Source organism: Hevea brasiliensis, chromosome 4 (genome assembly GCF_030052815.1).
Source record: "Hevea brasiliensis isolate MT/VB/25A 57/8 chromosome 4, ASM3005281v1, whole genome shotgun sequence".
Taxonomy (NCBI): Eukaryota; Viridiplantae; Streptophyta; class Magnoliopsida; order Malpighiales; family Euphorbiaceae; genus Hevea; species Hevea brasiliensis.
In genome coordinates, this window is record NC_079496.1 from 86,111,143 (window position 1) to 86,139,139 (window position 27,997).

At 36.8% G+C, this 27,997-nt stretch overlaps 1 protein-coding gene across 4 annotated transcripts in view; it reads right to left on the reverse strand.

Annotated features, from left to right (window-relative positions):
* The window catches only part of LOC110656125 (uncharacterized), a 95,521-nt gene that overhangs the window by 31,497 nt on the left and 36,027 nt on the right, over positions 1 to 27,997 (reverse strand). For all 4 annotated transcript variants that reach the window (XM_021812728.2, XM_021812727.2, XM_021812730.2 and 1 more), the window contains one exon: positions 22,095 to 22,147. In XM_021812728.2, the coding sequence (XP_021668420.2) occupies positions 22,095 to 22,147 (53 nt within the window). The remainder of the gene's footprint in view (positions 1 to 22,094; positions 22,148 to 27,997) is intronic.

A 27,997-nucleotide genomic window follows, 5' to 3' on the forward strand; every position in this document is an offset into this window, starting at 1 on the left:
CATGAAGAAGCTGTGTCCTCAATTTCAGTCTTTATCAGTACTAGAATATGAGTCGTGTCAGTTTGCAAAGCATCATCGTTTGCCTTCTGTGTCTAGAGTCAATAAACGGGCTTCATCCCTTTTGAGTTAGTTCATTCTGATGTTTGGGGTCCTTGTTTTGTTACATCTAAAACTGGATTTCGTTATTTTGTTACTTTTGTTGATGATTACTCTCGTGTTACCTGGTTATATTTAATGAAGAATCGTTCTGAGTTGTTTTCTATCTTTTATGCCTTTTGTAATGAAATCAAAACTCAATTTAATATTTCTGTGTGCATATTAAGAAGTGACAATGCCATAGAATACTTTTCAGCACAATTTCAGCCTTATATGACACAAAATAGCATTCTTCATCAGTCTTCCTGTGTGGATACCCCATCCCAAAATGGCGTGGCCGAAAGAAAAAATCGTCATCTTCTTGAGGTAACTCGTGCTCTTCTTTTTCAGATGAAAGTACCTAAACACTTTTGGGCGGATGCAGTTTCTACGGCATGTTTTTTGATCAATCGTATGCCGTCTTCTGTCCTTAATAGGGATATTCCTTATACTACTTTGTTTCCTACAAAATCTTTGTTCCCTATTGAACCCCGTATTTTTGGTTGTACCTGTTTTGTGCGTGATGTTCGTCCACAGGTTACTAAATTGGATCCAAAATCTCTCAAATGTGTCTTCCTTGGGTACTCGCGGCTCCAAAAAGGGTACCGTTGTTTCTCTCCTACTCTTAATCGTTATCTTGTTTCTGCAGATGTCACATTTTTTGAGCCCACTCTATTTTTACCTCCATCATCTGTGTATAAGAGTCAGGAGGAGGAGGATGATCTCTTAATATATACTGTCCAACCAATGTCTAGTCCTCTCCCACAGCCTGTTCCTTCTGTCTCTAGACCTACTCGACCTCCCGTTGTTCATGTTTATTCCAGGAGATTGGAGATTCCTGACTCAGATCCTCCACCGCCTACTTGCTGGGAGATCCTGTACCTCATACTGACCATGATTCTGATATAGACTTACCCATTGCTCTTCGTAAAGGTAAACGTTCATGTACTTACCCTATCTCTTCTTTTGTTTCTTATAATCAATTGTCTTCTTGTTCTAGGTGTTTTGTTACTTCTTTAGACTCTGTTCCTATCCCTAATACTATTGATGAGGCACTGTCTCATCCTGGCTGGTGTGATGCTATGAAAAAGGAAATAGAGGCTTTAGATGCTAATGGTACATGGGAACTATTGCCTTTGCCCACTGGTAAGAAAGCTATTGGTTACAAATGGGTATTTACAGTAAAGGTAAATCCTGATGGTTCTGTGGCTAGGTTAAAAGCACGCCTTGTAGCAAAAGGATATGCTCAGACATATGAGGTTGATTACTCTGATACTTTTTCTCCTGTAGCTAAACTTACTTCTATTCGCTTGTTTATCTCTTTAACAGCTACATATGATTGGCCCCTGCATCAATTGAATATCAAGAATGCTTTCCTTCATGGTGATCTTCAGGAAGAGGTATATATGGAGCAACCACCTGGGTTTGTTGCTCAGGGGGAGTTGGGTAAAACTTGTAGGCTTCGTAAGTCTCTTTATGGCTTGAAACAAAGTCCTAGAGCATGGTTTGGGAGATTCAGTGAAGCAGTACAGGAATTTGGTATGCAAAAGAGTAAGTGTGATCACTTAGTATTTTATAGGCAATCTGAGGATGGTCTAATTCTCTTGGTAGTCTATGTGGATGACATTGTCATCACTGGGAGTGACTCTGCAGGTATTTCATCTCTTAAAACCTTCCTCCAAACTAAGTTTCAGACCAAAGACTTGGGATTGTTAAAGTATTTCTTGGGTATCGAAGTTATGTCCTCGATCTATTGACAGAGACAGGAAAATTATGTGCTAAGCCTTGTAGCGCACCAATGACTCCAACTTTACAACTGTTAGCAGGGGATAGTGAGTTGTTTGAAGATCCAGAGAGATACAGGAGATTGGTAGGAAAATTGAACTACTTTACAGTCACTCGTCCTGACATTGCTTATGCCGTTAGTGTGGTAAGTCAGTTTATGTCTTCCCCAACTGTTGCTCATTGGGAAGCCTTAGAACAAATCTTGTGTTATCTGAAGGGCGCTCCAGGAAGAGGTTTGCTATATGGTAATCATAGGCATTTGAATGTTTTTCAGATGCCGACTGGGCTGGATCTAAGGTTGACAGGAGGTCAACTACTGGATATTGCGTTTTTATTGGAGGAAATTTGGTGTCTTGGAGAAGCAAGAAGCAGAGTGTAATTTCTCGATCTAGTGCTGAATCCGAATACAGAGCCATGGCACAATCAGTATGTGAGGTAATGTGGATACTTCAATTACTAGATGAGACAAGTTTTAAGACCTCTCTGCCTGTGAAATTGTGGTGTGATAATCAAGCTGCTCTTCATATTGCTTCTAATCCGGTGTTTCATGAGCGGACCAAACATATTGAGATTGATTGTCACTTTATTCGTGAAAAGATTCAACAACAGATCATCTCAATAGCACACATCAAAACTGGAGAGCAGTTAGGAGATATTTTCACAAAAGCTCTGAATGGAGCTAGGATTGACTACATTTGTAACAAGTTGGGCATGATTAACATCTATGCTCCAACTTGAGGGGGAGTGTTATGGAAAGTCAATCACTATGTTATGGAAAGTCAATCACTATATTATTTCTCTATATATTCTGTATTCTGTATTCCTATTTAGGATTTCTTCCTAATTAGTAGAACACAATTGTAGGAATCAATTGTATATATATACCCATGTACAGATTAATTGAAATCAATGAAAATCATCTCTTTCTACAGACTTGAAAATTATTGTGATGTTTTCATACTTATGGAAAATATGATTTATCATGTTTTGACAAGTTGTGCTTTATTTTAAGTTTTAAAGTTATTAGTTGTGCACCACTGAGTGATATACTCAGCGATAGCTTATTTATGTTGTCGCAGGTAAGGGAAAGGAGAAGGCTGTCGAGTGAGAAACTTGGGAGTAGCATTTTGTTTTGACTGTGGATATATATATAGTAGGTATACCCTTGTAATTTCCTTTTAATGTATTTTGTAACTATATATATGGATGAACGGACATTGAGCAGTTTGTATTAAAAAGCATTACATTGCTAAAGCATTTTGGGATTGTAAATATTTGTAACTTTATTTTAAGACTTATGTAAATGTAACTTTCATAATATTAAGTTTATTGTCTCTAATGAATGAAACTTTTGAAATCAAATGTTTACTTGAAATGTGAATGTAATAATATTATGCTTGTGAAATGGATTGAAAAAAAATCTTTTACTTGATTTATTTCGTGGTTTCAACAGGTTATACTTTGGATTTTGTTAAAGTTTTAACTATCACTATGCAGCTTTCTGCAAAATAAAGATTAAATAAAATGATATATTTTGTTTAAAATCCCTTGTAGTATATTTAATGGGTTATCGGTAGATGCAGTTCGGCAATTCATTAGGTATACTACGGGATCATATCATACCTTACAAAAGGGTAAGGTGTGACACTAGTGACATGACAACCATGTTTGCATATATTTGATGATTAATGCATTCATGTGATTGACAACCATGTGTATGTAATTGCTTTAAGAAGTTTTTGCTTACAGAGCCTCCCAACTCACTCTCTCCCCCAATCTAAAATAGTTTTGCAGGCAGCAGGTGCACAAGATTCTACGAGTGGTTATGGCATGTTAGAATAATTATTATCAATCATCATGAATGCACAAATGTATTAACAGAATAGAAGTATATATTTATATCATGTAAGTGAATGTATTTGATGTATTATGGTTGTATGTTATGTCTGTGTTGTGGGCATATATGTCTAATGTATGATGAAATCATAAAAATGTGCTTGCCAGTAGGTTGTTTAAATGCGTATGCAGTGAGTTGTTCCCATGGAAGAGTATGATAAAATTTGAATGCATAAGATGTATCTAAATAAGTACAAGAAAGGAATGTAGAGTCCCCTAAAAGAATTAGTTATAAATAAGAAAGTGAAAATGTTAGAAGAGTAGAATTAGTTATAAATAGGAAAGTGAAAATGTTAGAAGAGTAAGACCAAAGGTTAGGTCCTCTCCAGAATTAACAACCTTATGTTGCATAATTAAGTAATGATGAAAAAGTCAAGTAATGTCCTATTAGTCACACATTTGAGAAATTTAATAAAAGTCTATTGGAGTAATCAATGATCCTCTTGTGCATTTCAATACCAAGGGTAGACCGAATGTTCACAAAGAAGTGAAGATAGTGTGATTAATAGAATGTAGTTAAACTTAAAATACCTTGTCTAAGAAAAAAATGTTCCTTAAGGGGAACTTTTCTAAAACTTATGTATGGAAATGATAAATAGCCATGAAAGAGATAAGAAAGTAAAGGTCTAAAGTATGCTCTTCCTAGGAAAACAATTGAAAGAAAGCTATGTAGTTTATAACAGTCATGTAAAAGTTACAGAAAGAGCTCAGTTTTGTACAAATGAAATTTAGTACAATAATAATAATAAAAGACAGAAACAAAAAAAGAAATTTCTGCATGATACACTTAAAGTTTAAGCCTTTCTAATGAGTTTGAGTCTTAGGAAGGAAAGAACCTCCCTTAGACTTTATGAAAAGTTCTAAAGCAGTTATGTGGGCCCTTAGAAGGTCACAATATATAGTTTTAGGCTTGTTACGGGTTCCAACAGCTTTACGTCAACCCATTCCCTAGTGCTGGTTATGACTCCTTGGCCAGGTCGTGGCAGCCGGCACATAAGATGTCTTCCAGCCTTTTTTTTTTTCAGCCATTCTTCTTCCAGCAACCCACCTAGTGCAGCGCACCTTTGCCCAACCTTGGTTCTTACCATGATTTGGTTTGTTTCCTGGTAGTTCTTTTCTTTTTGGTTTAAGTCTCATGCCATGAAATTTTTCCTGTCCTAAAATTTTTTTGACGGAAAAAAGGTGATGGCTGAGGGACAAATTCGTGTTTTAGGTAATAATCCCTGTTTACAAATTAGTCCTGTAAAACTTAATGGAACCAATTATCTGGCATGGTCCAAATCCTGTCTTTTGTTTATTCTAGTTAGAGGACTATAGGGGTATATTACTAGAGATACACAAAAACTTGAAACTACTAGCTCAATCTATAGCCAGCGGGAATCAGAGAACTTTGTTGTAATATCTTGGCTTATCAATTCCATGCAGCCTCAGATAGCTTGTGGATATTTGCCGTTGAATGGTACAGCTTCCATTTAGAGTGCAATGTCCCAAACTTACTCTCAAATGCATAATGATGCACAATTTTACGAATTACGAAACAAAGTTCCCAGTACGAAACAAGGTGAGATGATAGTTGCTTAATACCTTACTGAATTAAGTGGTCTCTAGCAATAATTGGATTACTGCCAAGACTTCCAGGCCACATGTGCCATTGACACTATTAAGTTCTAGAAATCGGTTGAGGAGCTTATCTATGATTTTATTGCTAGGCTAAACATAGAATATGACCAGATTAAGGTCTAGATATTTGGTAAGGATTCTTTACCCTCAATAAGGCAAACTTATTCTTATGTTCAGCAGAAGGAAAGCAGAAGAAGTATTATGGTTCATCCTACGCCTATTGACAAGCCAAGGCTTATTGCTACTGTCTCTAAAGAACAGTCACTTAGCTCTGGTTCATCAAATAAGGATCATTTGCATTATGCCTATCATGGGAAATCCCGCCACACTTAGGAACATTGCTGGAAACTCCATGGCTGCCCAACCAAGGGGCAAGAAGGAAAAAGAGCAGGGGGCTCAGCAAGACCACAAGCCAATGCATCTAAAACAATGGAGTTTTTTAGGGATACAACTACATTTGGAATTCTTTCTAATGAGGAAGTACAATCCCTAAGACATTTGCTGTTATAGTTAGAATCTCAGCCTATTGTTGCTTCTTCCAACTTTATCAAATCAAGTAATACTCTTCTTGCCAATCTTGAAAAAACTTTTTTTGTTATAGATTGTATAGCAAACAAACACATGACCGGCTCTTCAAACAAATTCAAAATATATTCACCATGATTAGGAAAAGAAAAAGTTTGAATAGCAGACAGATCCCTAACCAGTATCTTCGAAACAGATTCTGTTAAATGCACTCCTAATTTGAATCTCACATCAGTATTGCATATGCCTAACTTTCCTATTAACCTTATTTAGATCCATCACAAAGACCCTTAATTGTAAGATCTCATTTTTCCCTACTCATTATATATTTCAGAAACTGAAAAGAAGGAGAATGATTAGTAGTTGTACACTGCAAAATGTCTTATAAGTACTGGATGACTGTGGCGGTTCCTCAAATCCTAAAACAAACCAAGCTTTGTTAGGACAATCCATGAGTGCTGACCAAGAGATTCTCCAGTGGCATGAGATTGGGAAATCCTTCTTTTCAAACTTTAGAGAGGTTATATCCCATTTTGTACAAACAATGCAAGTCAGAATTTTAGTTTGTGATGCTTGCGAACTAGCTAAACACACAAGACAGTCTTATCCTTCAATAAGTAATAAAGCCTTGATTCGTTTATGACTATTTATTTGATGTGTGGGGAGCTACCCAAATTGTATCTTTATCCAGGTATCGATGGTTTGTTACTTTCATTGATTGTTGCACTAGATTAACATGGGTTTACTTAATAAAAACAAAAGGCGAGGTGTTTTATTGTTTCCAACAATTCCATAAGATAATTTGTACTCAATTTGCCCAAGTAAAAATTCTAAGAACTAATAATGGTACAAAATATATGAATATAGTGTTTCAAGATTATTTGGAATCACATGGCATCTTATATCATACTAGTGATGTTAATACTAGTATACAAAATGGAGTATTTGAAAGGAAAAATAGACATTTACTTGAGGTACCTCAGGCTCTTATATTCACTATGACCCTTCCTACATCTTATTGGGGAGATGCTATTCTGTTTGTAGCATATTTGATTAATGGGATGCCTCTTAGAACCGTAAATTTTAAAAGTCCTTTGAAAGTTTTGCTAGGAAAAAAACTCTTATACTGTTCCACCCAAAGTATTTGGTTGTGTGTGTTTTGTTCATAAGACAAATGTTGGGAAATTAGACTCTTTAGTGTGTTTTTGTGAGGTATTCTAGTACTCAAAAAGAGTACAAATGTTATCACCCACCTTTCAGGAAATATTTTGTGAGCATGGATGTCATTTTTAGGGAATCTGAACCATATTTTCAAACACCTTTACAGTAGGAGACTAAGAGAGAAGAGGTGTTTCTTCCAGCCTCATCTTCTTTCCTCCTAATCCCTCAAGAAGAGAATAATGATGTTCAAGAGGATTCACCTTAGTATGTTTCAAAAAAAATCACCTCAACCTATAAAGAGATTGAATAGGTTGGATCTGAGAACCTACACTCATCGGGAATAAAATGGATGAGGCCATTGAGCATAATACTCCTAATCAATCAGAAACCTTGGATTCAGAGCTTGGACATCCTGAGATATGTAATGAGTCTTCTCCTTTTCTTGATAATTCTAATTATGATCTTGATATTTTTATTGCCCTAAGAAAAGGGGTCAGAGCTTGTACCAAACATCCCATCTCTAATTTTATGTCTTATAACTCATTATCCCCATTGTATAAAGCCTTTATCTTGTATGTTTCTTCTGTTTCTATCCCACAGGATTAGAAGAAAGCATACCTTGATTCAAAATGGAAGTCTGCAATAATTGAGAAGATGAAGGCTTTGGCAAAAAATGGGACATGAGATCTTGTTAATGCAAATGGGTGTTCATTGTAAAGCATAAAGCAAATGACTCAATTGAGAGATATAAAGCTAGATTGATAGCAAAGTGTTTCATACAGACATATGGGATGGACTATCAGGAAACCTTTGTTCCTGTTACAAAAATGAATACCATCAGGATTCTATTATTGTGTGCAGCAAATCTTAACTGGGATTTACAACAATTTGATGTCAAGAATGTTTTCTTACATGGAGACTTAAAGGAAGAAGTATATATGGAGATACCTCCAAGGTTTGATGATGAGAAAACTAGAGGGAAGGTTTTGCAGATTAAAAAAGGCCCTGTATGGTCTAAAGTAGTCTCCTAAGGCATGGTTTAATAGATTCACCAAAGCAATGATCTCCTTTGAATTCTATCAGAGTAATGTTGATCACACTCTGTTTATAAAACATTGTAGAGGTAAGATCACATTACTTATTTTTTATGTAGATGATATAGTAGTGACAGGGGATGATAAAGAAGAAATTGCCCAGTTAAAGAAATGCCTAGCACAAGATTTGAAATTAAAAACTTGAGGAGACTAAGGTACTATTAGAATCCCTTAATTAGTGCATTAGCTGTAAATTAGAATGTAAATTAGTGATATTAGGAATATTTGTATTTATTAGCTTTTATTTTCTTTCCTATTAAGACTCAAGTCTTTGTGTATAAATTTGAATCATTGTAACACATTGAAATACATCAAGAAATTCTTTAATTCTCTCTAAATCTCAACATGGTATTAGAGCCTTAGCCATTTTATCTGGCAAATTTTTTTTTTTCGCAGAGAGAGAACAGTGAGAAATAGTTAGAGTTTGTGTAGGTAAGCCTTGAAACCGGGTCTGTCAAGAAAGGTAGTTATCACCGCCCCTCTAAGAAGGAAGAGAACCTCATCGTGGGTCCTTGCCTGGAGTCTCGCAGCCATCCGGTGAGGCGCGTGATCTCACGCACTGACAGAAGGTTTTCGCCTCATGTATACGCGCCGGCTCGTGAGCTTGTTTCTTGTCAATTTTTCGGTTGCACTTGTTTCCGACAACATTCCTAATGTACCGCGCCTCTGCTCAACCCCTTCCTATCTATTGGTTTGCAATTTTGTTTTTGGGTATTTGTTTTTTTCCCTACTATTTCTTTTAATCAGTTCTCTGAATCATGTCTAATGCAAAAAATTTAATAGTTGAAGAGAAAATGACTACTATAACTAAAAATCCCTCATTAATTATTAGCCCCGTAAAGCTTGATGGGACAAATTACCTTGCATGGTCTAGATCGTGTCTCCTTTTTATTCAAACTATAGGGTTGCAGGGTTATCTTACTAAAAATAAGCAAAAACCAGAAAAGTTTGCTTTTACCTACAGTCAGTGGGAGTCAGAAAATTCTTTTATCATGTCATGGCTTATCAATTCCATGCAACCACATATAGCTCATGGATATTTACTGTTGAATAGTGCAGTGGCTATTTGGAGTGCAGTTTCTCAGACCTATTCTCAAGTTGGGAACGATGCACAAGTGTATGAGTTTCGAAATAAAGTTCATGATATGAAACAGGGTGAGCTAACTATTGCTTAATATTATGCAGAATTGAGTGGTCTATGGCAGAAATTGGATTTTTACCAGGACTTTCAGGCCTCATATCCTGATGATGCAGTTAAATTTCAAAAGTTGGTAGAGAAAGAGCGGATCTATGATTTTCTTGCTGGGTTGAATGTGGAATATGATCAAATTAGGGTTCAAGTGCTTGGGAAGGATCCTTTACCTACCTTAAGACAGACATACTCTTATATTCAGCAGGAAGAGAGTAGGAGAAGTGCAATGATTCATTCTATATCTGTTAATAAGGCAGGGCTAGTTGCTAATTCCTCACGTGAACATTCACAGAGTTCATTAGATAAGGATCAACTACATTGTGACTAAAACCAACATACTAAGGAACACCGTTGGAAATTACATGGATGCCCCACTAAAGGGCATGGAGGAAAAAGAATGAGCCCTACTAGACCACAAACTAATAAATCCGAGGCTGTGAATCTATTTAAAGATACTACCACCATTGGGATGTTTTCCAATGAAGAGATACATACTCTTAAGGCGTTTGCTATCACAACTTGAATCACAATCCACCACAGTTGCCTCTTCTAACTTCGTCAATTCAGGTAATGTTTTTCTTGCCAATCTTAATAATTCCTTTTGGGTTATAGATTTTGGAGCAAACAAGCATATGACAAGCTCTTCAAATAAATTCATATCCTATTCTCCATGTTCAGGAAAAGAAAAAGTCCGCACTGCGGATGGATCCTTATCTAGTATTTTTGAAACAGGTTCTCTTAAATGCACTCCTAATGTAAATCTTAGTTTTGTTTTACATGTGCTTAGCTTTCCTATTAACCTCTTGTCTGTCAGTTCAATCACAAAAGCTCTAAACTACAAAATTAAATTTTTCCCAACTCACCGTGTATTTCAGGAATTGACGATAGGGAGAATAATTGACAGTGGTAGACTGCAAGATGGGCTATTTTTTTTTAATGATTATGTTGGCTAGGCCATGTTAGGGCAATCTATGGGTGCTGAGGAACAAATTATCATGTGGCATAGGAGACTAGGAAATTCTTCATTTACTGTGTTAGAAAAACTTCATCATTTTTTGTTTAAATAATGTAAAATTGAATTGTTAGTATGTGATGCCTGTGCGTTTGCTAAACATACTAGACAGTCTTATCCTGCAATAAATATAAGGCTTCAGTTCCTTTTATGACTATCCATTCTGATGTATGGGGGCCTACTCATACTGTGTCTTTATCGAGTTACAGATGGTTTGTGACCTTTATTGATTGTTGAAGTAGGTTAACTTGGGTATATTTGATGAGAGGGAAAAATGAAGTTTTCTCTTGTTTCCAGCAGTCCCATAAAATGATTAGAACACATTTTGATACTCATGTTAAAATATTGAAAACTGATAATGGTACAGAATATATGAATAGAGTCGTTCAGGAGTATTTGAAGACACATGGGATTTTATATCAGACTTGTGTTAATACTAGTTCACAAAAAGTGGTATCTGAGAGAAAAAATAAACACTTACTTGAGGTTGCTAGGTCTCTTTTGTTTACCATGAATGTTCCTAAACCTTACTGAGGGGATGCTATTCTTTCTGCTGCATATCTTATTAACAGGATGCCTCTTCGGATATTGGAGTTTAAGAGTCCTTTAGAGGTTTTACAGCGTAAAAATTCATATACCGTTCCTCCAAAGGTATTTGGTTGTGTTTGCTTTGTTCATGTAGAAAGAGATGATTCTCATTGATATCAATTAATCTGTACATGGGTATATATATACAATTGATTCCTATAATTGTGTTCTACTAATTAGGAAGAAATCCTAAATAAGAAATCCTAAATAGGAATACAGAATACAAAATATACAGAGAAATAATATAGTGATTGACTTTCCATAACATAGTGATTGACTTTCCATAACACTCCCCCTCAAATTGGAGCATAGATGTTAATCATGCCAAACTTGTTACAAATGTAGTCAATCCTAGCTCCATTCAGAGATTTTGTGAAAATATCTCCTAACTGCTCTCCAGTTTTGATGTGTCCTGTTGAGATAATCTGTTGTTGAATCTTTTCACGAATAAAGTGACAATCAATCTCAATATGTTTGGTCCACTCATGAAACACCGGATTAGAAGCAATATGAAGAGCAGCTTGATTATCACACCACAATTTCACAGGCAGGGAGGTCTTAAAACCTGTCTCATCTAGTAATTGAAGTATCCACATTACCTCACATACTGATTGTGCCATGGCTCTGTATTCGGATTCAGCACTAGAACGAGAAACTACACTTTGCTTCTTGCTTCTCCAAGACACCAAATTTCCTCCAATAAAAACGCAATATCCAATAGTTGACCTCCTGTCAACCTTAGATCCAGCCCAATCGGCATCTGAAAAACATTCAACATTCAAATGCCCATGATTACTATATAGCAAACCTCTTCCTCGATAACACAAGATTTGTTCCAAGGCTTCCCAATGAGCAACAGTTGGGGAAGACATAAACTGACTTACCACACTAACGGCATAAGCAATGTCAGGACGAGTGACAGTAAGGTAGTTCAATTTTCCTACCAATCTCCTGTATCTCTCTGGATCTTCAAACAACTCACTATCCCCTACTAACAATTGTAAAGTTGGAGTCATTGATGCGCTACAAGGCTTAGCACCTAATTTTCCTGTCTATGTCAATAGATCGAGGACATATTTTCTTTGAGACAAGAAAATACCCTTCTTACTTCTCATAACTTCGATACCCAAGAAATACTTTAACAATCCCAAATCTTTGGTCTGAAACTGAGTTTGGAGGAAGGTTTTAAGAGATGAAATACCTGCAGAGTCACTCCCAGTGATGACAATGTCATTCACATAGACTGCCAAGAGAATTAGACCAGCCTCAGATTGCCTATAAAATACTGAGTGATCACACTTACTCTTTTGCATACCAAATTCCTGTACTGCTTCACTGAATCTCCCAAACCATGCCCTAGGACTTTGTTTCAAGCCATAAAGAGACTTCCGAAGCCTACAAACTTTATCCAACTCCCCCTGAGCAACAAACCCAGGTGGTTGCTCCATATACACCTCCTCCTGAAGATCACCATGAAGGAAAGCATTCTTGATATCCAATTGATGCAGGGGCCAATCATATGTAGCTGCTAAAGAGATAAACAAGCGAATAGAAGTAAGTTTAGCTACAGGAGAAAAAGTATCAGAGTAATTAACCCCATATGTCTGAGCATATCCTTTTGCTACAAGGCGTGCTTTTAACCTAGCCACAGAACCATCGGGATTTACCTTTACTGTATATACCCATTTGCAACCAATAGCTTTCTTACCAGTGGGCAAAGGCAATAGTTCCCATGTACCATTAGCATCTAAAGCCTCCATTTCCTCTTTCATAGCATCACACCGGCCCGGGATGAGACAGGTGCCTCATCAACAGTATTAGGGATAGGAACAGAGTCTAAAGAAGTAACAAAACACCGAGAACAAGGAGACAATTGATTATAAGAAACAAAAGAAGAGATAGGGTAAGTACATGAACGTTTACCTTTACGAAGAGCAATGGGTAAGTCTAGATCAGAATCATGATTAGTATGAGGTATAGGATCTCCCAACGAAGTAGCTGGTGGAGGATCTGAGTCAGGAATCTCCAATCTCCTGGAATAAACATGAACAACGGGAGGTCGAGTAGGTCTAGAGACAGAAGGAACAGGCTGTGGGAGAGGACTAGACATTGGTTGGACAGTATATATTAAGAGATCATCCTCCTCCCCCTGATTCTCATACACAGATGATGGAGGAAAAAATGGAGTGGACTCAAAAAATGTGACATCTGCAGAAATAAGATAACGATTAAGAGTAGGAGAGAAACAACGGTACCCTTTTTGAAGCCGGGAGTACCCAAGAAAGACACATTTGAGAGATTTTGGATCCAATTTAGTAACCTGTGGACGAACATCACACACAAAACAGGTACAACCAAAAATACGGAGTTCAATAGGGAACAAAGATTTTGTAGGAAACAAAGCAGTATAAGGAATATCCCCATTAAGGACAGAAGACGGCATACGATTGATCAAAAAACATGCCGTAGAAACTGCATCCGCCCAAAAGTGTTTAGGTACTTTCATCTGAAAAAGAAGAGCACGAGTTACCTCAAGAAGATGATGATTTTTTCTTTCGGCTACGCCATTTTGGGATGGGGTATCCACACAGGAAGACTGATGAAGAATGCCATTTTGTGTCATATAAGGCTGAAATTGTGCTGAAAAGTATTCTTTGGCATTGTCACTTCTTAATATGCGCACAGAAATATTAAATTGAGTTTTGATTTCATTACAAAAGGCACAAAAGATAGAAAACAACTCAGAACGATTCTTCATTAAATATAACCAGATAACACGAGAGTAATCATCAACAAAAGTAACAAAATAACGAAATCCAGTTTTAGATGTAACAGAACAAGGACCCCAAACATCAGAATGAACTAACTCAAAAGGAGATGAAGCCCATTTATTGACTCTAGACACAGAAGGCAAACGATGATGTTTTGCAAACTGACACGACTCACATTCTAGTACTGATAAAGACTGAAATTGAGGACACAACTTCTTCATGGTAGACAAAGAAGGATGACCCAATCTACAATGAGCTTCAAGAGGTGTTAAGGTACTAGAGCAAACAAGCGACCGCGGTACATGATTTTCCAGAATGTAGAGACCACCTGACTCGCATCCTCTACCAATAATCTGCTTCGTCGTAAGATCCTGAAACAAACACTGGTCAGGAAAAAAGGAAACAGAACAATTTAAGGTACGAGTAAGTTTACTAACAGAAAGTAGATTAAAAGAGAATTTTGGTAGACACAAAACAGAAGACAAAGAAATTGACGAAGTCGGGTTCGCAGTTCCAGAACCCATGACACAAGAAGTAGAACCATCAGCTAAAGTAACAGTAGAGGAAGTGAGATTAGACTGAAAAGCAGATAGAATACTAGAATTACCTGTCATGTGATGCATGCACTGAATCAATAACCCATTTGGATGAAGAAGACTCAAGGCATGTTGTGGATTTACGACTCGTGATCGCGATGTGAACCGTAGGCTTTAGAGATGCCTGATACTGGGAAAATTGTGCAAAATCCTCTGCAGATACCAAAATAGTTTTCTCAGAAGAAGATACTGTAGAATTCTCTGCTGCCATATTTGCCATCTATGATCGCTGATTTTTTCTCTGAAGTTGCGGACAATTATATTTTGTATGGCCAGGCTCATGGCAATAATAACAAATGACTCCTCTTGAGTCCTGATTAGAACTAGCCTCTCCATTACGCTGATTACTTCTGTTGCCTGTAATTCCTCCTCTACTTCCTCTTCTATTACCCTGTTGTCCATTTGGATTACGACTAATAAGAGCACTACTGGCAGGCTGTGAAGATTGAGTACTCTCTGTTCGAAGAACCCGTGTGAACGTTTTATGCAAAGAGGAAATCTCGAGCGGAGAGAATCGAGATTTAGCGATCTCATACTCAAGGAAGACACGCAAGAAAACTCATAACGACCGTTGCTCCCGTTGGGCTCTTTGAACTTTCACATCGTGACTAAAAGGCAACAATACATTAAGTTCCTCATATACGTTTAAAATCCATAAAATAAGCCGTGAGAGACTTATCCTCTTTCTCAAAGACGGTAGAATGCCTTACAAACATCATAAATACGGAGATATTCCCTTTACTGAATCTGAGAAAATCTAAGTAATCCATCAATTCCTTAACAAATTCACAGTGATTAATTAAACTAATTACCTCACTATGAATCGAGTTCCGAAGCTGCAAAAATAACCGAGCATCCTCCCTTAGCCAAGTTTGTCGTGTATTATCAGTGGGTGGATCTTTAGTAAGGTAATCATCCTTATCAATGCTACGCAAATAGACCCTAACAGTTTTACTCCACTCCAGGTAATTCGAACCATTAAGTTTGTGTTCCGTGATCTTAGTCATCACCGGAATCACATCAGAAATAACATACTTATTGTCTGCCATTTGTTGAGACAAAGAAAACTAACCGAAACGCTAATCCAAAGTGCTTATAGCAGCAAAATAACCCAAAATCATAAATCAAGAAAATACCGAAATAGGATCTGAGAGCCAAACCTCAGAAGTCCTTTAATGGTTATACTTGAGGTGGTTGAGATGACACCGGCGATGTTGATCGGGGTTGAAACGGCCGGTCGGCGGCCAAGGTCTCTCCTGAGCTGGGTAGTGAGAACAAATAGTCACCCTAGATTGATGACCTGCTCTGATACCATGTAGAAAGAGATGATTCTCATTGATATCAATTAATCTGTACATGGGTATATATATACAATTGATTCCTATAATTGTGTTCTACTAATTAGGAAGAAATCATAAATAAGAAATCATAAATAGGAATACAGAATACAAAATATACAGAGAAATAATATAGTGATTGACTTTCCATAACATAGTGATTGACTTTCCATAACAGTTCATAAGCTTAATAGTGGGAAATTAGAACCTCGAGCCCTGAAATGTCTTTTTGTTGGTTATTCTAGTCCTCAGAATGACTATAGGTGTTATCATCGTCCTTCACGGAAATATTTTGTGAGTATGGACATTACGTTTAGAAATCTGAATCTTATTTCCATCCACCTCTTCAAGGAGAGCATAAGAAGGAAGAGGTGTATTTTCCTTTATCCTCATCCTCTCCTAACCTTCAATTTCAAGGGGAGAATCTGGGTTTAGAGCCTATACCTAACAATGATACTCAGGGAGAATCACCTAAATCTCGAGAAAGACTAAAACGGCTAGATTTGAGAACATATACTTGGCGAAACAAGACAGATATAGCTATCGAGCAGGAGATTGTTGATCTACCAGAATCCTTGGATTCAATTCCTGGACATCTTGAGGTATGTGATGAATCTCCTTTGGCTCTTGATGAGTCTAATTTTGATTCTCTGTCTGTTCTTCCTTCTTCTGATAATGATCTTAATATTCCTATTGCTCTTCGAAAAGGTGTTAGGACCTGTACTAAACATCCCATTTCTAATTTCATCTCCTATAATTCTCTGTCTCCATCCTACAGAGCCTTTCTACTATCTGTTTCCTTTGTCTCTATCCCACAGGATTGGAAGAAAGCTTGTTTCGATCCAAAATGGAAGGCAACTATGGTGGAGGAGATGAAAGATTTGGCAAAGAATGAGACATAGAAAATGGTTACTCTCCCACTGCAAAAGAAGCCAGTTGGATGCAAGTGGGTGTTTAATGTGAAACATAGAGCAGATGGTTCAATTGAGAGGTATAAGGCCAGACTGGTGGCAAAAGGCTTCACACAGATGTACGGAGTAGATTACTGAGAGACTTTTGCTCCTGTTGCAAAAATGAATACCATCAGAATTCTATTGTCATGAGCAGCAAATCTTGAGTGAGATTTGCAGCAGTTTGATGTTAAAAATGCCTTTCTACATGGTGACTTGGAAGAAGAAGTGTACATAGAAATTCCTCCAGGGTTTGAGGATGAGAAGACCAGAGGGTTAAGTTGTAAGGTGTTTCATACCCTAGTTTGCAAGTTGGGCATGTGTAACATACATGAATCAACTTGAGGGGGAGTGTTAGAATCCCTTAATTAGTGCATTAGCTATAAATTAGAATGTAAATTAGTAATATTAGGGATATTTATATTTATTAGCTTTTATTTTATTTCCTATTAAGGCTCTAGCCTTTGTGAATAAATTTGAATCATTGTAACACATTGAAATACATCAAGAAATTCTTCAATTTTCTCTAAATCTCAACAGGTACTTTCCTAGAATAGAGGCTATCAGATCAGATAAAGAGATCTTTTTCTCAAAGAAAATATATATTGGATCTTCTGGAAGAAAAGGGTATGCTAGGCTGTAAACCAATAGAGTCCCCTATTTAAGCAAATCATAGATTGCAAGCTGGAGTTGGAGAGTCAGTGGATTTAGGGAGATATCAGAGATTGGTTGGCAGATTGATCTACCTTTCACACACTAGACCAGACATAGATTATGTAGCAAGTCTGGTAAGTCAATATATTCATGACCCTTAATCTCATCTAGATGTTGTTCTTCGCATTTTGAGATATCTGAAATATGTCATTGGAAAAGGACTTCTTTTCTCTAAACATGGACACCTTTAGATAAAGGTATTTACAAATGCATATTAGGCTGAATTAGTTGATGATAGGAGGTCAACTACAAGTTATTTTACTTTTATTAGTAGTAACCTGATCACTTAGAGAAGCACGAAACAAAATATGACCGCTAGATCCAGTGCAAAAGCTGCATACAGAGCCATGGTTCAAGGCATCTGTGAATTATTATGTTACGAAAGTTAATGGAAGAGATGAAACTGTTAGAAACAAATGGTTTATTTTTGTTTTGTGATAACAAAGCTCCTACCAGTATTGTTCATAATCCAGTAAAGCATGATCGGACAAAGCATAGAAAAATTTACCGACAACTCATAAAAGAAAAAAATTATAGAGGGATCATTGAATGTCTCTCATGTGGCCTCTAAGGAACAATTGGCCAACATGTTCACTAAAGGATTGAGCAATAAAATGTTTCATCCTCTAATGTACAAGTTGGGCATGAGTGATATACATGAACCAACTTGAGAGAGAGTGTTGGTCCAATCCCTGCATTATTGGTAAAAACCTTAATTGTTCTATTACCTTTACTGCTGACACTATTGTTGTATAGGACCGAGGTTCGGGGAAGATGATTGAAGCAGGACATGAGTCACAAGGACTGTACCATCTCTCAACTCAAAATCCTCCAGCTGCTTTTGCTTCCACTTCTCCTAATCTTATTCACAGTCGTCTAGGCCATCCAAGTCTTGGTAAGTTATAGAAAATAACTCCTAGTTTTTCTACTTTGTCTTCTTTAGAATGTAAGTCGTGTCAACTTGGAAAACAAATTTGTGCTTCCTTTCCAAAGCGAGTTAATAATAGGACTACCTCTATGTTTGACATTGTTTATTTAGACATTTGGAGTCCAGGTCATGTCAGTTCAACTTTGGGATTTCATTATTTTGTTACATTTATTGATGATTATTCTCATTGTACTTGGTTATTTTTAATAAATAATCATTATGAATTATTCTCTATCTTTCAAAATTTTTGTTTTAAAATTCGTAATCAGTTTGGTGTTTAAATAAAAGTTTTACGTAGTAACAATGCAAGAGGATATCTCTCTTCTCGTTTTACTCATTTCTTGTCTTCTCAGGGCATTTCTCATCAAACTTCTTGTACTTATACCCCTCAACAAAATGGGGTCGCCAGGCGAAAAAATAGGTATCTTACTGAAACTACTGGAACTTTATTCGTACATCATAATGTTTCTCTACGTTTTTGGGGGATGCTATTCTTATTGCTTGTTATTTGATTAACATAATGCCCTCTCTTGTTTTGCAACATCAAAGTCCTCACTCAGTGTAGTTTGCATACTAGAATTCCCATCAACTGATCCTGCGTGTGTTTGGATGTATGTGTTTTGTTCATGATCGCACTCCTGAAAAAGACAAACTCCAACATAAATCAGTGAAGTGTATCTTTTTAGGATATTCTCATCTTCAAAAAGGTTATAAATGTTATGATCCAACTACAAACAGATATTTTGTCTCAACAGATGTAACATTCTTTGAAATGTCTCCCTACTTTTCATTCAACATAGCAGACAGAAATCTCATTCCTAATGCCTTGCCAATTCCTACTATTCCACCACCTCAAGTCAACCCACCTCCTCTCCAAGTCTACTCTCGTCATCCTCATCCTGCTGCTAATATCCCCAATATTCCTTCATATGATACAGGTACAGAAGCAGCTCCTGGTGGTTCATCTCTTGTTCCACCATTGCCAACACCGGTCATGCCACTAGTAAAAGCAAGAATCCCTCTTATTGCCCTTCAAAAAATTTCTTAGATCATCTAGTAATCCTTCTTCAATTTATAATATTTTGCGGTATCACCATTTGTCTCCCTCCTGCTATGCTTTTATCTCCAATGTGCCTAATGCTCCTATCCCAAAGACTATTAGAGAAGCATTGGACCATCTAGGGTAGTGCTACAATGGTTGAGGAGATAACTGCTCTCCATAATAATGGAACTTAGGATTTGGTGCCACTAACACAGGGCAAATCTACTGTTGGATGTAAATGGGTTTATACAGTTAAGGTGGGACTTGATAGCAAAATTGACAAGTTAGTTACTAAAGGGTAGACACAGATATATGGGCTTGATTATCGTGATACCTTCTCTCTAGTAGCCAAGATTGCATCTGCTCGTTTTCTCATTTCCTTAGCTGCAATCCAACACTGGACCCTTCATCAGCTAGACATTAAGATTGCTTTTTTACATGGTAAGGTAGCTGAAGAAGTATACATGGAGCAACCACCAGGATTTGTTGCTCAGGGGGAGTCTGGCCTGGTATGTCATCTTAAACGGTCTCTATATGGTCTAAAATAGTTTCTGAGAGCATGGTTTGGTTGGTTTAGTGTTGTGGTTAAACAGTTTGGAATGACTCGGAGTGATGCCGATCATTCAGTATTTTTCCAGCATGATGGTCATGGCAAATGTATTTATTTGGTGGTTTATGTTGACGATATTTTCATCATAGGAAATAATCATGATGGAATTTCCCAACTCAAACAGCATTTGTTTTGTAACTTTTAGACTAAAGACTTAGGAAGTTGAAATATTTTTTGGGAATAGAAGTGGCACAATCAAAGACAAGTATTGCTATTTCTAAAAGAAAATATGCTTTGGATATATTGGAGGAGACAAGGATGTTAGACTGTAGACATGTAGACACTCCCATGGACCTAAGTGTCAAACTTGTTCCTGGACAGGGGAAGCCATTAGAAGATCTTGAAAGATATAGAAGACTGGTTGGTAAAATCAACTATCTTATAATCACACAACCAAACATTTCTTTTGCTGTGAGTGTGGTTAGTCAGTTTCTCCAGGCACCATGCAGTAGCCATTGGGATGCAGTTATTCGTATTCTCAACTACATCAACAGAGCTCCAGGACAAGGTTTGTTATATGAAGATAAAGGTCGCTCACAAATTGTTGGATATTCAGATGCAGACTGGGCAAGTTCCTCATCAGATAGACGATCTACTTCTGGATATTGTATAATAATTGGCGCAAATCTAATATCCTGAAAAAGTAAAAAAGCAGGATGTAGTGCCATATCAAGTGTAGAAGTAAAATATCGGGACATAGCTTTAGCAACATGTGAACTCATCTGGTTGAAGAAACTCCTTCAACAATTGAAGTATAGGGAGGTTAAACAAATGAAAATGATATGTGACAATCAAGCTACCCTGCATATTGCCTCTAACCCATTTTTCCACAAAAGAGCTAAACATATAGAGGTGGATTGTCACTTCATTAGACAGAAGATTGAGTTTGGATGTATTGTCAACAGTTTTGTCAATTCAAATGATCAGTTGGCAAATATTCTAACTAAATCTCTTAGAAATCCTCGAATTGAATACATTTGTAGCAAGCTTGAAGCATATGATATATACGCTTCAGCTTGAGGGGAGTGTTGAGATACTTACTGTAAATAGACCAGATTTGTAGTGATTGTGTATAATTAGGGCTAGAATCATGCACAGTAATTATGGCTGTAATTAAGGGCTATAATCTTTATTTCTACCTTTTTAGTTTCTTGTACACAAGTATATACCCCAATCAACTTGAAGGGAAAAATCAAGCTCTACAATTCTCCAATTGTTTTCTATTTTCTGTTCTTCTCTTCTTCTTTAGCATAGTGTACAATCCAACTTAGCATGATTGGACCAAACGTATAGAGATTGATCAACATTTCATAAAGGAGAAAATAATGGAAGGTTCTTTAAGTGTTTCACATTTGACTTCAAAGGAACAGTTAGCTGACGTGTTTGCTAAGTGTATAAGTAGCAAATTGTTTCATATTCTAGTATGCAAGTTGAGTATGTGCAATATTTATGAACCAACTTTGGAGAAAATGTTGGAATCCCAGACAATTAGGGAATGATTGTGCACAGTTTTGTTTCGTATTTTAATTACCTATTGTAATTATTTTCCTATTCTAGGACTAATATATTTAGATAAGTAGGAGATGTGTAAAGGATTAATTCATAATGAAATACACGCAAAAATTCTCTCCAAATACATGTTTCCACACTTACATTTCAACCACTTCATGTTGGCAACCTATCCATTCTTCTCTTTCAATGCCATCAACACATACTAGAAATCCTTGTTTTTCTCTTTCTAAAGAAGAAAACAAGAGAAGATCCAATTGGCATTATAGGTTAAGACACTTGTTAATCCTCAATATACAAACATATGGTGGGAAAGCATACTTCTCAATGAAATACAACTTCAAGTTTCACATGGTAAGAAATATTTTATGCAATAAATTTTATTCATTTTTATATTTTAAGGGCCATATTTTAAGTCATATTACAAAAGCACATACCACTAAGAACCAATAAAAACTTGACTAGAAAAATCTAGTATACTCACAGGCAATTAAAGATATGAATTCAAAAGCAAGACCTTTTCAAGAACAATTTTTTTTTTAAAAAAGGATAAAAATCATAAACTAAATTATTAAAGTGCAAAAATTAAGTTGCAAATATTGGCACTAGTACTTTAACTAAGAAGATACCTCTTGTAACTGTGCCAAAACCTTTCCTTCATAGAACAAGTCAATGACAATGCCTGGAAAGTAATTGTTAACCGAAGTTAGTAAAATAAATTAGAAATTTTTAAAATTTTTTGTAATAAGAAACTAAGAGAATTCATGTATCTAATTCTTTATAGGCCTAATGTCCAAAAAAAAAAAAAGAAAAAACTTTAGCGCTATTCAAAATTTTATCTTGAACTTTAAATTTTATCAATAAAGTACATGAATTAACAGAAATTTTACAATCCTAGCATGACCGGGTAAGATCATTGCAACCTAGAATGGTACTGATGAGCGAGCACTTTATGGCTTAACCAAAAAATCGAAATGATATTGTTTGGTTATTCAGGCCAATTGGTTCGGTTCAATTAATGATTTCATAAAAATTCAGTTATTCAATTCGGTTCGGTTTGATTATTTTCATAAAAATCAAAGAAAAACACAACGAATTGAAATTCCTATGCTATGTCATTTTGAGCTCTTATATATTCCTCTCTATTTTTTTTAACCTCTTAGAGCTCAGATGTCTTCCCTAATGCTGCTACTTCTTCACCACTATGCCTCCTCTTTCTTGTGCTCACAGAGTTCTTCAACTCTTTCTTTAACTTGATGTTTCCAAATGCACCAAATCTCGCCATCGTTGGTTCCTTGCACCAAATTCTTCTTCATTGTTGGCTCCTTGCATTGAGTTCTTCTCTCTAGTCTCCAATCATCGATGTTTCCAATCAACGAAGAGGTAAAATCCGATGTTTCCAAATCTCCTAATCGTCGGAAGGATATTTAAATTTGTTGAACTTTGATGTTTCCACATCTCCCTAATGCCGTTGTGCTCATCGAATATGTTTAAAGTTTGTTGAAATATTCTTAGGATTTGTGATTTGTTATTTATAGGTAATTTGCAACTCATCTATTTTTGGTTTTATTTGAACATTTGTTTCCATTCCCTGATTTGTTGGGATTTTTTCTTTAGTTTCAATTCTCCTGTTCTCCTATAATTTGTTTTACGGTTTGTTTGGTTGAACGTTTGTTGGGTTTTGTTGAAATTTTGTTGAGTTTTTGATGGGCGTTGCTAGGGTTGTGCATCTGGCTGGGTAGAGCCATACAGGACAGGGGGACTGGGAACATAGCCAAACCCCACTTCTCTGCAACTCTCCCTCCTTCAAGGGAAAGAAAATGGCTTCCTTATCAATTATGTCCATGGTGGTGGTGGTGGTGGTGGCCATCCTTGTGAACACTAGCATAAACAAAACACAATTTTTCCTCTCCTTTCTTTTTCCTTTCGATTTCAACATCTCACCTTTCCCTCCCTCCTCTTGCTTCTTTACTCAATTTTTCCGCCTTGTTTTCAATTTCCATCCTGTAGAAAGAGATAATTCTCTTTAATTTCAATTAATCTGTACATGGGTATATACATACAATTGATTTCTATAATTGTGTTCTACTAATTAGACAGAAATCCTAAATAAGAAATCCTAAATAAGAATACAGAATACAGAATATACAGAGAAATAATATAGTGATTGACTTTCCATAACACTCCCCCTCAAGTTGGAGCATATATGTTAATCATGCCCAACTTGTTACAAATGTAGTCAATCCTAGCTCCATTCAGAGCTTTTGTGAAAATATCTCCTAATTGCTCTCCAATTTCGATGTGCCCTGTTGAGATGATCTATTGTTGAATCTTTTTACGAACAAAGTGACAATCAATCTCAATATGTTTGGTCTGTTCATGAAACACCAGATTAGAAACAATATAGAGAGCAGCTTGATTATCACACCACAATTTCGTAGGCAAGGAGGTCTTAAAACCTGTCTCATCTAGTAATTGAAGTATCCACATTACCTCACATACTGATTGTGCCATGGCTCTGTATTCTGATTCAACACTAGATCGAGAAATTACACTCTGCTTCTTGCTTTTCCAAGACACCAAATTTCCTCCAACAAAAACGCAATATCCAGTAGTTAACCTCCTGTCAACCTTTGGATCCAGCCCAGTCGGCATTTGAAAAACATTCAACATTCAAATGCCCATGATTACTATATAACAATCCTCTTCTTGGAGCGCCCTTCAGATAACACAAGATTTGTCCCAAGACTTCCCAATGAGTAACAGTTGGGGAAGACATAAACTGACTTACCACACTAACGGCATAAGTAATGTCAGGAAGAGTGACAGTAAGGTAGTTCAATTTTCCTACCAATCTTCTGTATCTCTCTAGATCTTCAAATAACTCACTATCCCCTGCTAACAGTTGTAAATTTAGAGTCATTAGTGCACTGCAAGGCTTAGCACCTAATTTTCCTGTCTCTGTCAATAGATCAAGGACATATTTTCTTTGAGTTAAGAAAATACCCTTCTTACTTCTCATAGCTTCAATACCTAAGAAATACTTTAACAATCCCAAGTCTTTGGTCTGAAACTGGGTTTGGAGGAAGGTTTTAAAAGATGAAATACCTGCAGCGTAACTTCCAGTGATGACAATGTCATCCACATAAATTACCAGGAGAATTAGATTAGCCTCAGATTGCCTATAAAATACTGAGTGATCACACTTACTCCTGTACATACCAAATTCCTGTACTGCTTTACTGAATCTCCCAAACCATACCCCAAGACTTTGTTTCAAGCCATAAAGAAACTTCCGAAGCCTAAAAACCTTACCCAACTCCCCCTGAGCAACAAACCCAAGTGGTTACTCCATATACACCTCCTCCTGAAGATCACCATGAAGGAAAGCATTCTTGATATCCAATTGCTGCAGGGGCCAATCATATGTAGCTGCTAAAGAAATAAACAAGCAACCAGAAGTAAGTTTAGCTACAAGAAAAAAAGTGTCAGAGTAATCAATCCCATATGTCTGAGCATATCCTTTTGCCACAAGGCGTGCTTTTAACCTAGCCACAGAACTATCAAGATTTACCTTTACTGTAAATACCCATTTGCAACCAATAGCTTTCTTACCAATGGGCAAAGGCAACAGTTCCCTCGTACCATTAGCATCTAAAGCCTTCATTTCCTCTTTCATAGCAGCACACCAGCCAGGATGAAACAGTATCTTACCAACAGTATTAGGGATAGGAACAGAGTCAAAAGAAGTAACAAAATACCCGAGAACAAGAAGACAATTTATTATAAGAAATAAAAGAAGAGATAGGGTAAGTGCATGAACGCTTACCTTTACGAAAAGCAATGGGTAAGTCTAGGTCAGAATTATGATCAGTATGAGGTACAGGATCTCCCAACGAAGTAGCTAGTGGAGGATCTGAGTCCGGAATCTCCAATCTCCTGGAATAAACATGAACAACGGAAGGTCAAGTAGGTCTAGAGACAGAAGGAACAGGCTGTAGGAGAGGACTAGACATTGGTTGGACAGTATATATTAAGAGATCATCCTCCTCCCTTTGACTCTCATACACAGATGATTGAGGAAAGAATGGAGTGGACTCAAAAAATGTGACATCTGTAGAAATAAGATAACAAGAAACAGCGGTACCCTTTTTGGAGCTGAGAGTACCCAAGAAGACACATTTGAGAGACTTCGGATCTAATTTAGTAACCTGTGGACGAACATCACGCACAAAACAGGTACAACAAAAAAAACGAGGTTCAGCAAGGAATAAAGATTTTGTAGAAAACAAAGCAGTATAAGGAATATCCCCATTAAGGACAGAAGACGGCATACGATTGATAAAAAAATATACCGTAGAAACTAGATCCGTCCAAAAGTGTTTAGGAACTTTCATATAAAAAAGAAGAGCACGAGTTACCTTAAGAAGATGCCGATTTTTTCTTTCGGCCACGCCATTTTGGGATGGGGTATCAATACAGGAAGACTGATAAAGAATGCCATTTTGTGTCATATAAGACTGAAATTGTGCTGAAAAATATTCTTTGGCATTGTTACTTCTTAATATGCGCACAGAAATATTAAATTGAGTTTTGATATCATTACAAAAGGGACAAATGATTGAAAATAACTCAGAACGATTCTTCATTAAATATAACCAGGTAACACGAGAATAATCATCAACAAAAGTAACAAAATAACGAAATCCAGCTTTAGAAATAACAGAACTGGGACCCCAAACATTAGAATGAACTAACTCAAAAGGGGATGAAGCCCGTTTATTGACTCTAGACATAGAAGACAAACGATGAAATTTTGCAAACTAACACGACTCACATTCTAGTACTGATAAAGACTAAAACTGGGGACACAGCTTCTTCATGGTAGACAAAAAAGGATGGCCCAATCTACAATGAGCTTCAAGAGGTGTTAAGGTACTGAAGCAAACAAGCGATTGTGGTACATGATTTTCCAGAATGTAGAGACCACCTGACTCCTCTACCAATAACCTGCTTCATCGTAAGATCCTGAAACAAATACTGATCAGGAAAAAAGGAAACAGAACAATTTAAGGTACGAGTAAGTTTACTAACAGAAAGTAGATTAAAAGAGAATTTTGGTAGACACAAAACAGATAACAAAGAAATTGACGAAGTCGGGTTCGTAGTTCCAGAACCCATGACACAAGAAGTAGAACCATTAGCTAAAGTAACAGTAAAGGAAATGAGATTAGACTAAAAAGCAGATAGAAGACTAGAATTACCTGTTATGTGATCTGTCGCACCAGATTAGACTAAAAAGCAGATAGAAGACTAGAATTATCTATCATGCGATCTGTCGCACCAGAATCAATAACTCATTTGGATGAGGAAGACACAAGGCATGTAGTGGATTTACCTGACTCAGCGATCGCAATGACAAGGGAACTGGTAGGCTTTAGAGATGCCTGATACTGGGAAAACTATGCAAAATCCTCTACAGATACCAAAACAGTTTTCTCAGAGGAAGATACTGTAGAATCCTCTGCTGCCATATTTGCCATCTGTGATCGCTGATTTTTCCTCTGAAGTTACGGACAATTATATTTTGTATGGCCAAGCTCATAGCAATAATAACAAATGACTCCTCTTGAGTCCTAATTAGAACTAGCCTCCCCATTACGCTGATTACCTCTATTACCTGTAATTCCTCCTCTACTTCCTCTTCTATTACCCTGTTGTCCATTTGGATTACGGGTAATAAGAGTACGAATGACCCGTGTGAACATTTCATGCAAAAAGGAAATCTCAAAACTGGAGAAAATCTGTGATTTAGCAGTCTCATACTCTAAAGGAAGGCTTGCAATAAAACTCATAACAGTCATTTGCTCCCGTTGAGCCTGCTGAACTTTCACATCAGAACTAAAAGGTAACAATACATTAAGTTCCTCATATACCCCTTTCAAATCCATAAAATAAGCCGTGAGAGACTTATGCTCTTTCTCAGCACGGTAGAATGCCTTACAAACATCATAAATACGGGAGATATTCCCTTCACCAGAATACAAAAAATCTAAGTAATCCATCAATTCCGTAACAAATTCACAGTAATTAATTAAACTAATTACCTCACTGTGAATCGAGTTCCGAAGCTGCAAAAACAACCGAACATCCTCCCTTAGCCAAGTTTGTCGTGTATCATCAGTAAGTGGATCTTTATTAAGGTGATCATCCTTATCAATGCTACGCAAATAGACCTAACAGTCTTACTCCACTCTAGGTAATTCGAACTATTAAGTTTGTGTTCCGTGATCTTAGTCATCACTGGAATCACATCAAAAATAAACATTCTTATTGTCTGCCATTTGTTAAGACAAAGAAAACTAACCGAAACGCTAATCCAAAGTGCTTACAGCTGCAAAATAACCCAAAATCACAAATCAAGCAAATACCGAAATAGGATCTGAGAGCCAAACCTCAGAAGTCCTTTAATGGTGTACTGGATCAGGCAACAGAGCACAGTGGGGGAATGAGGGGGTTGAGGTGACGCCGG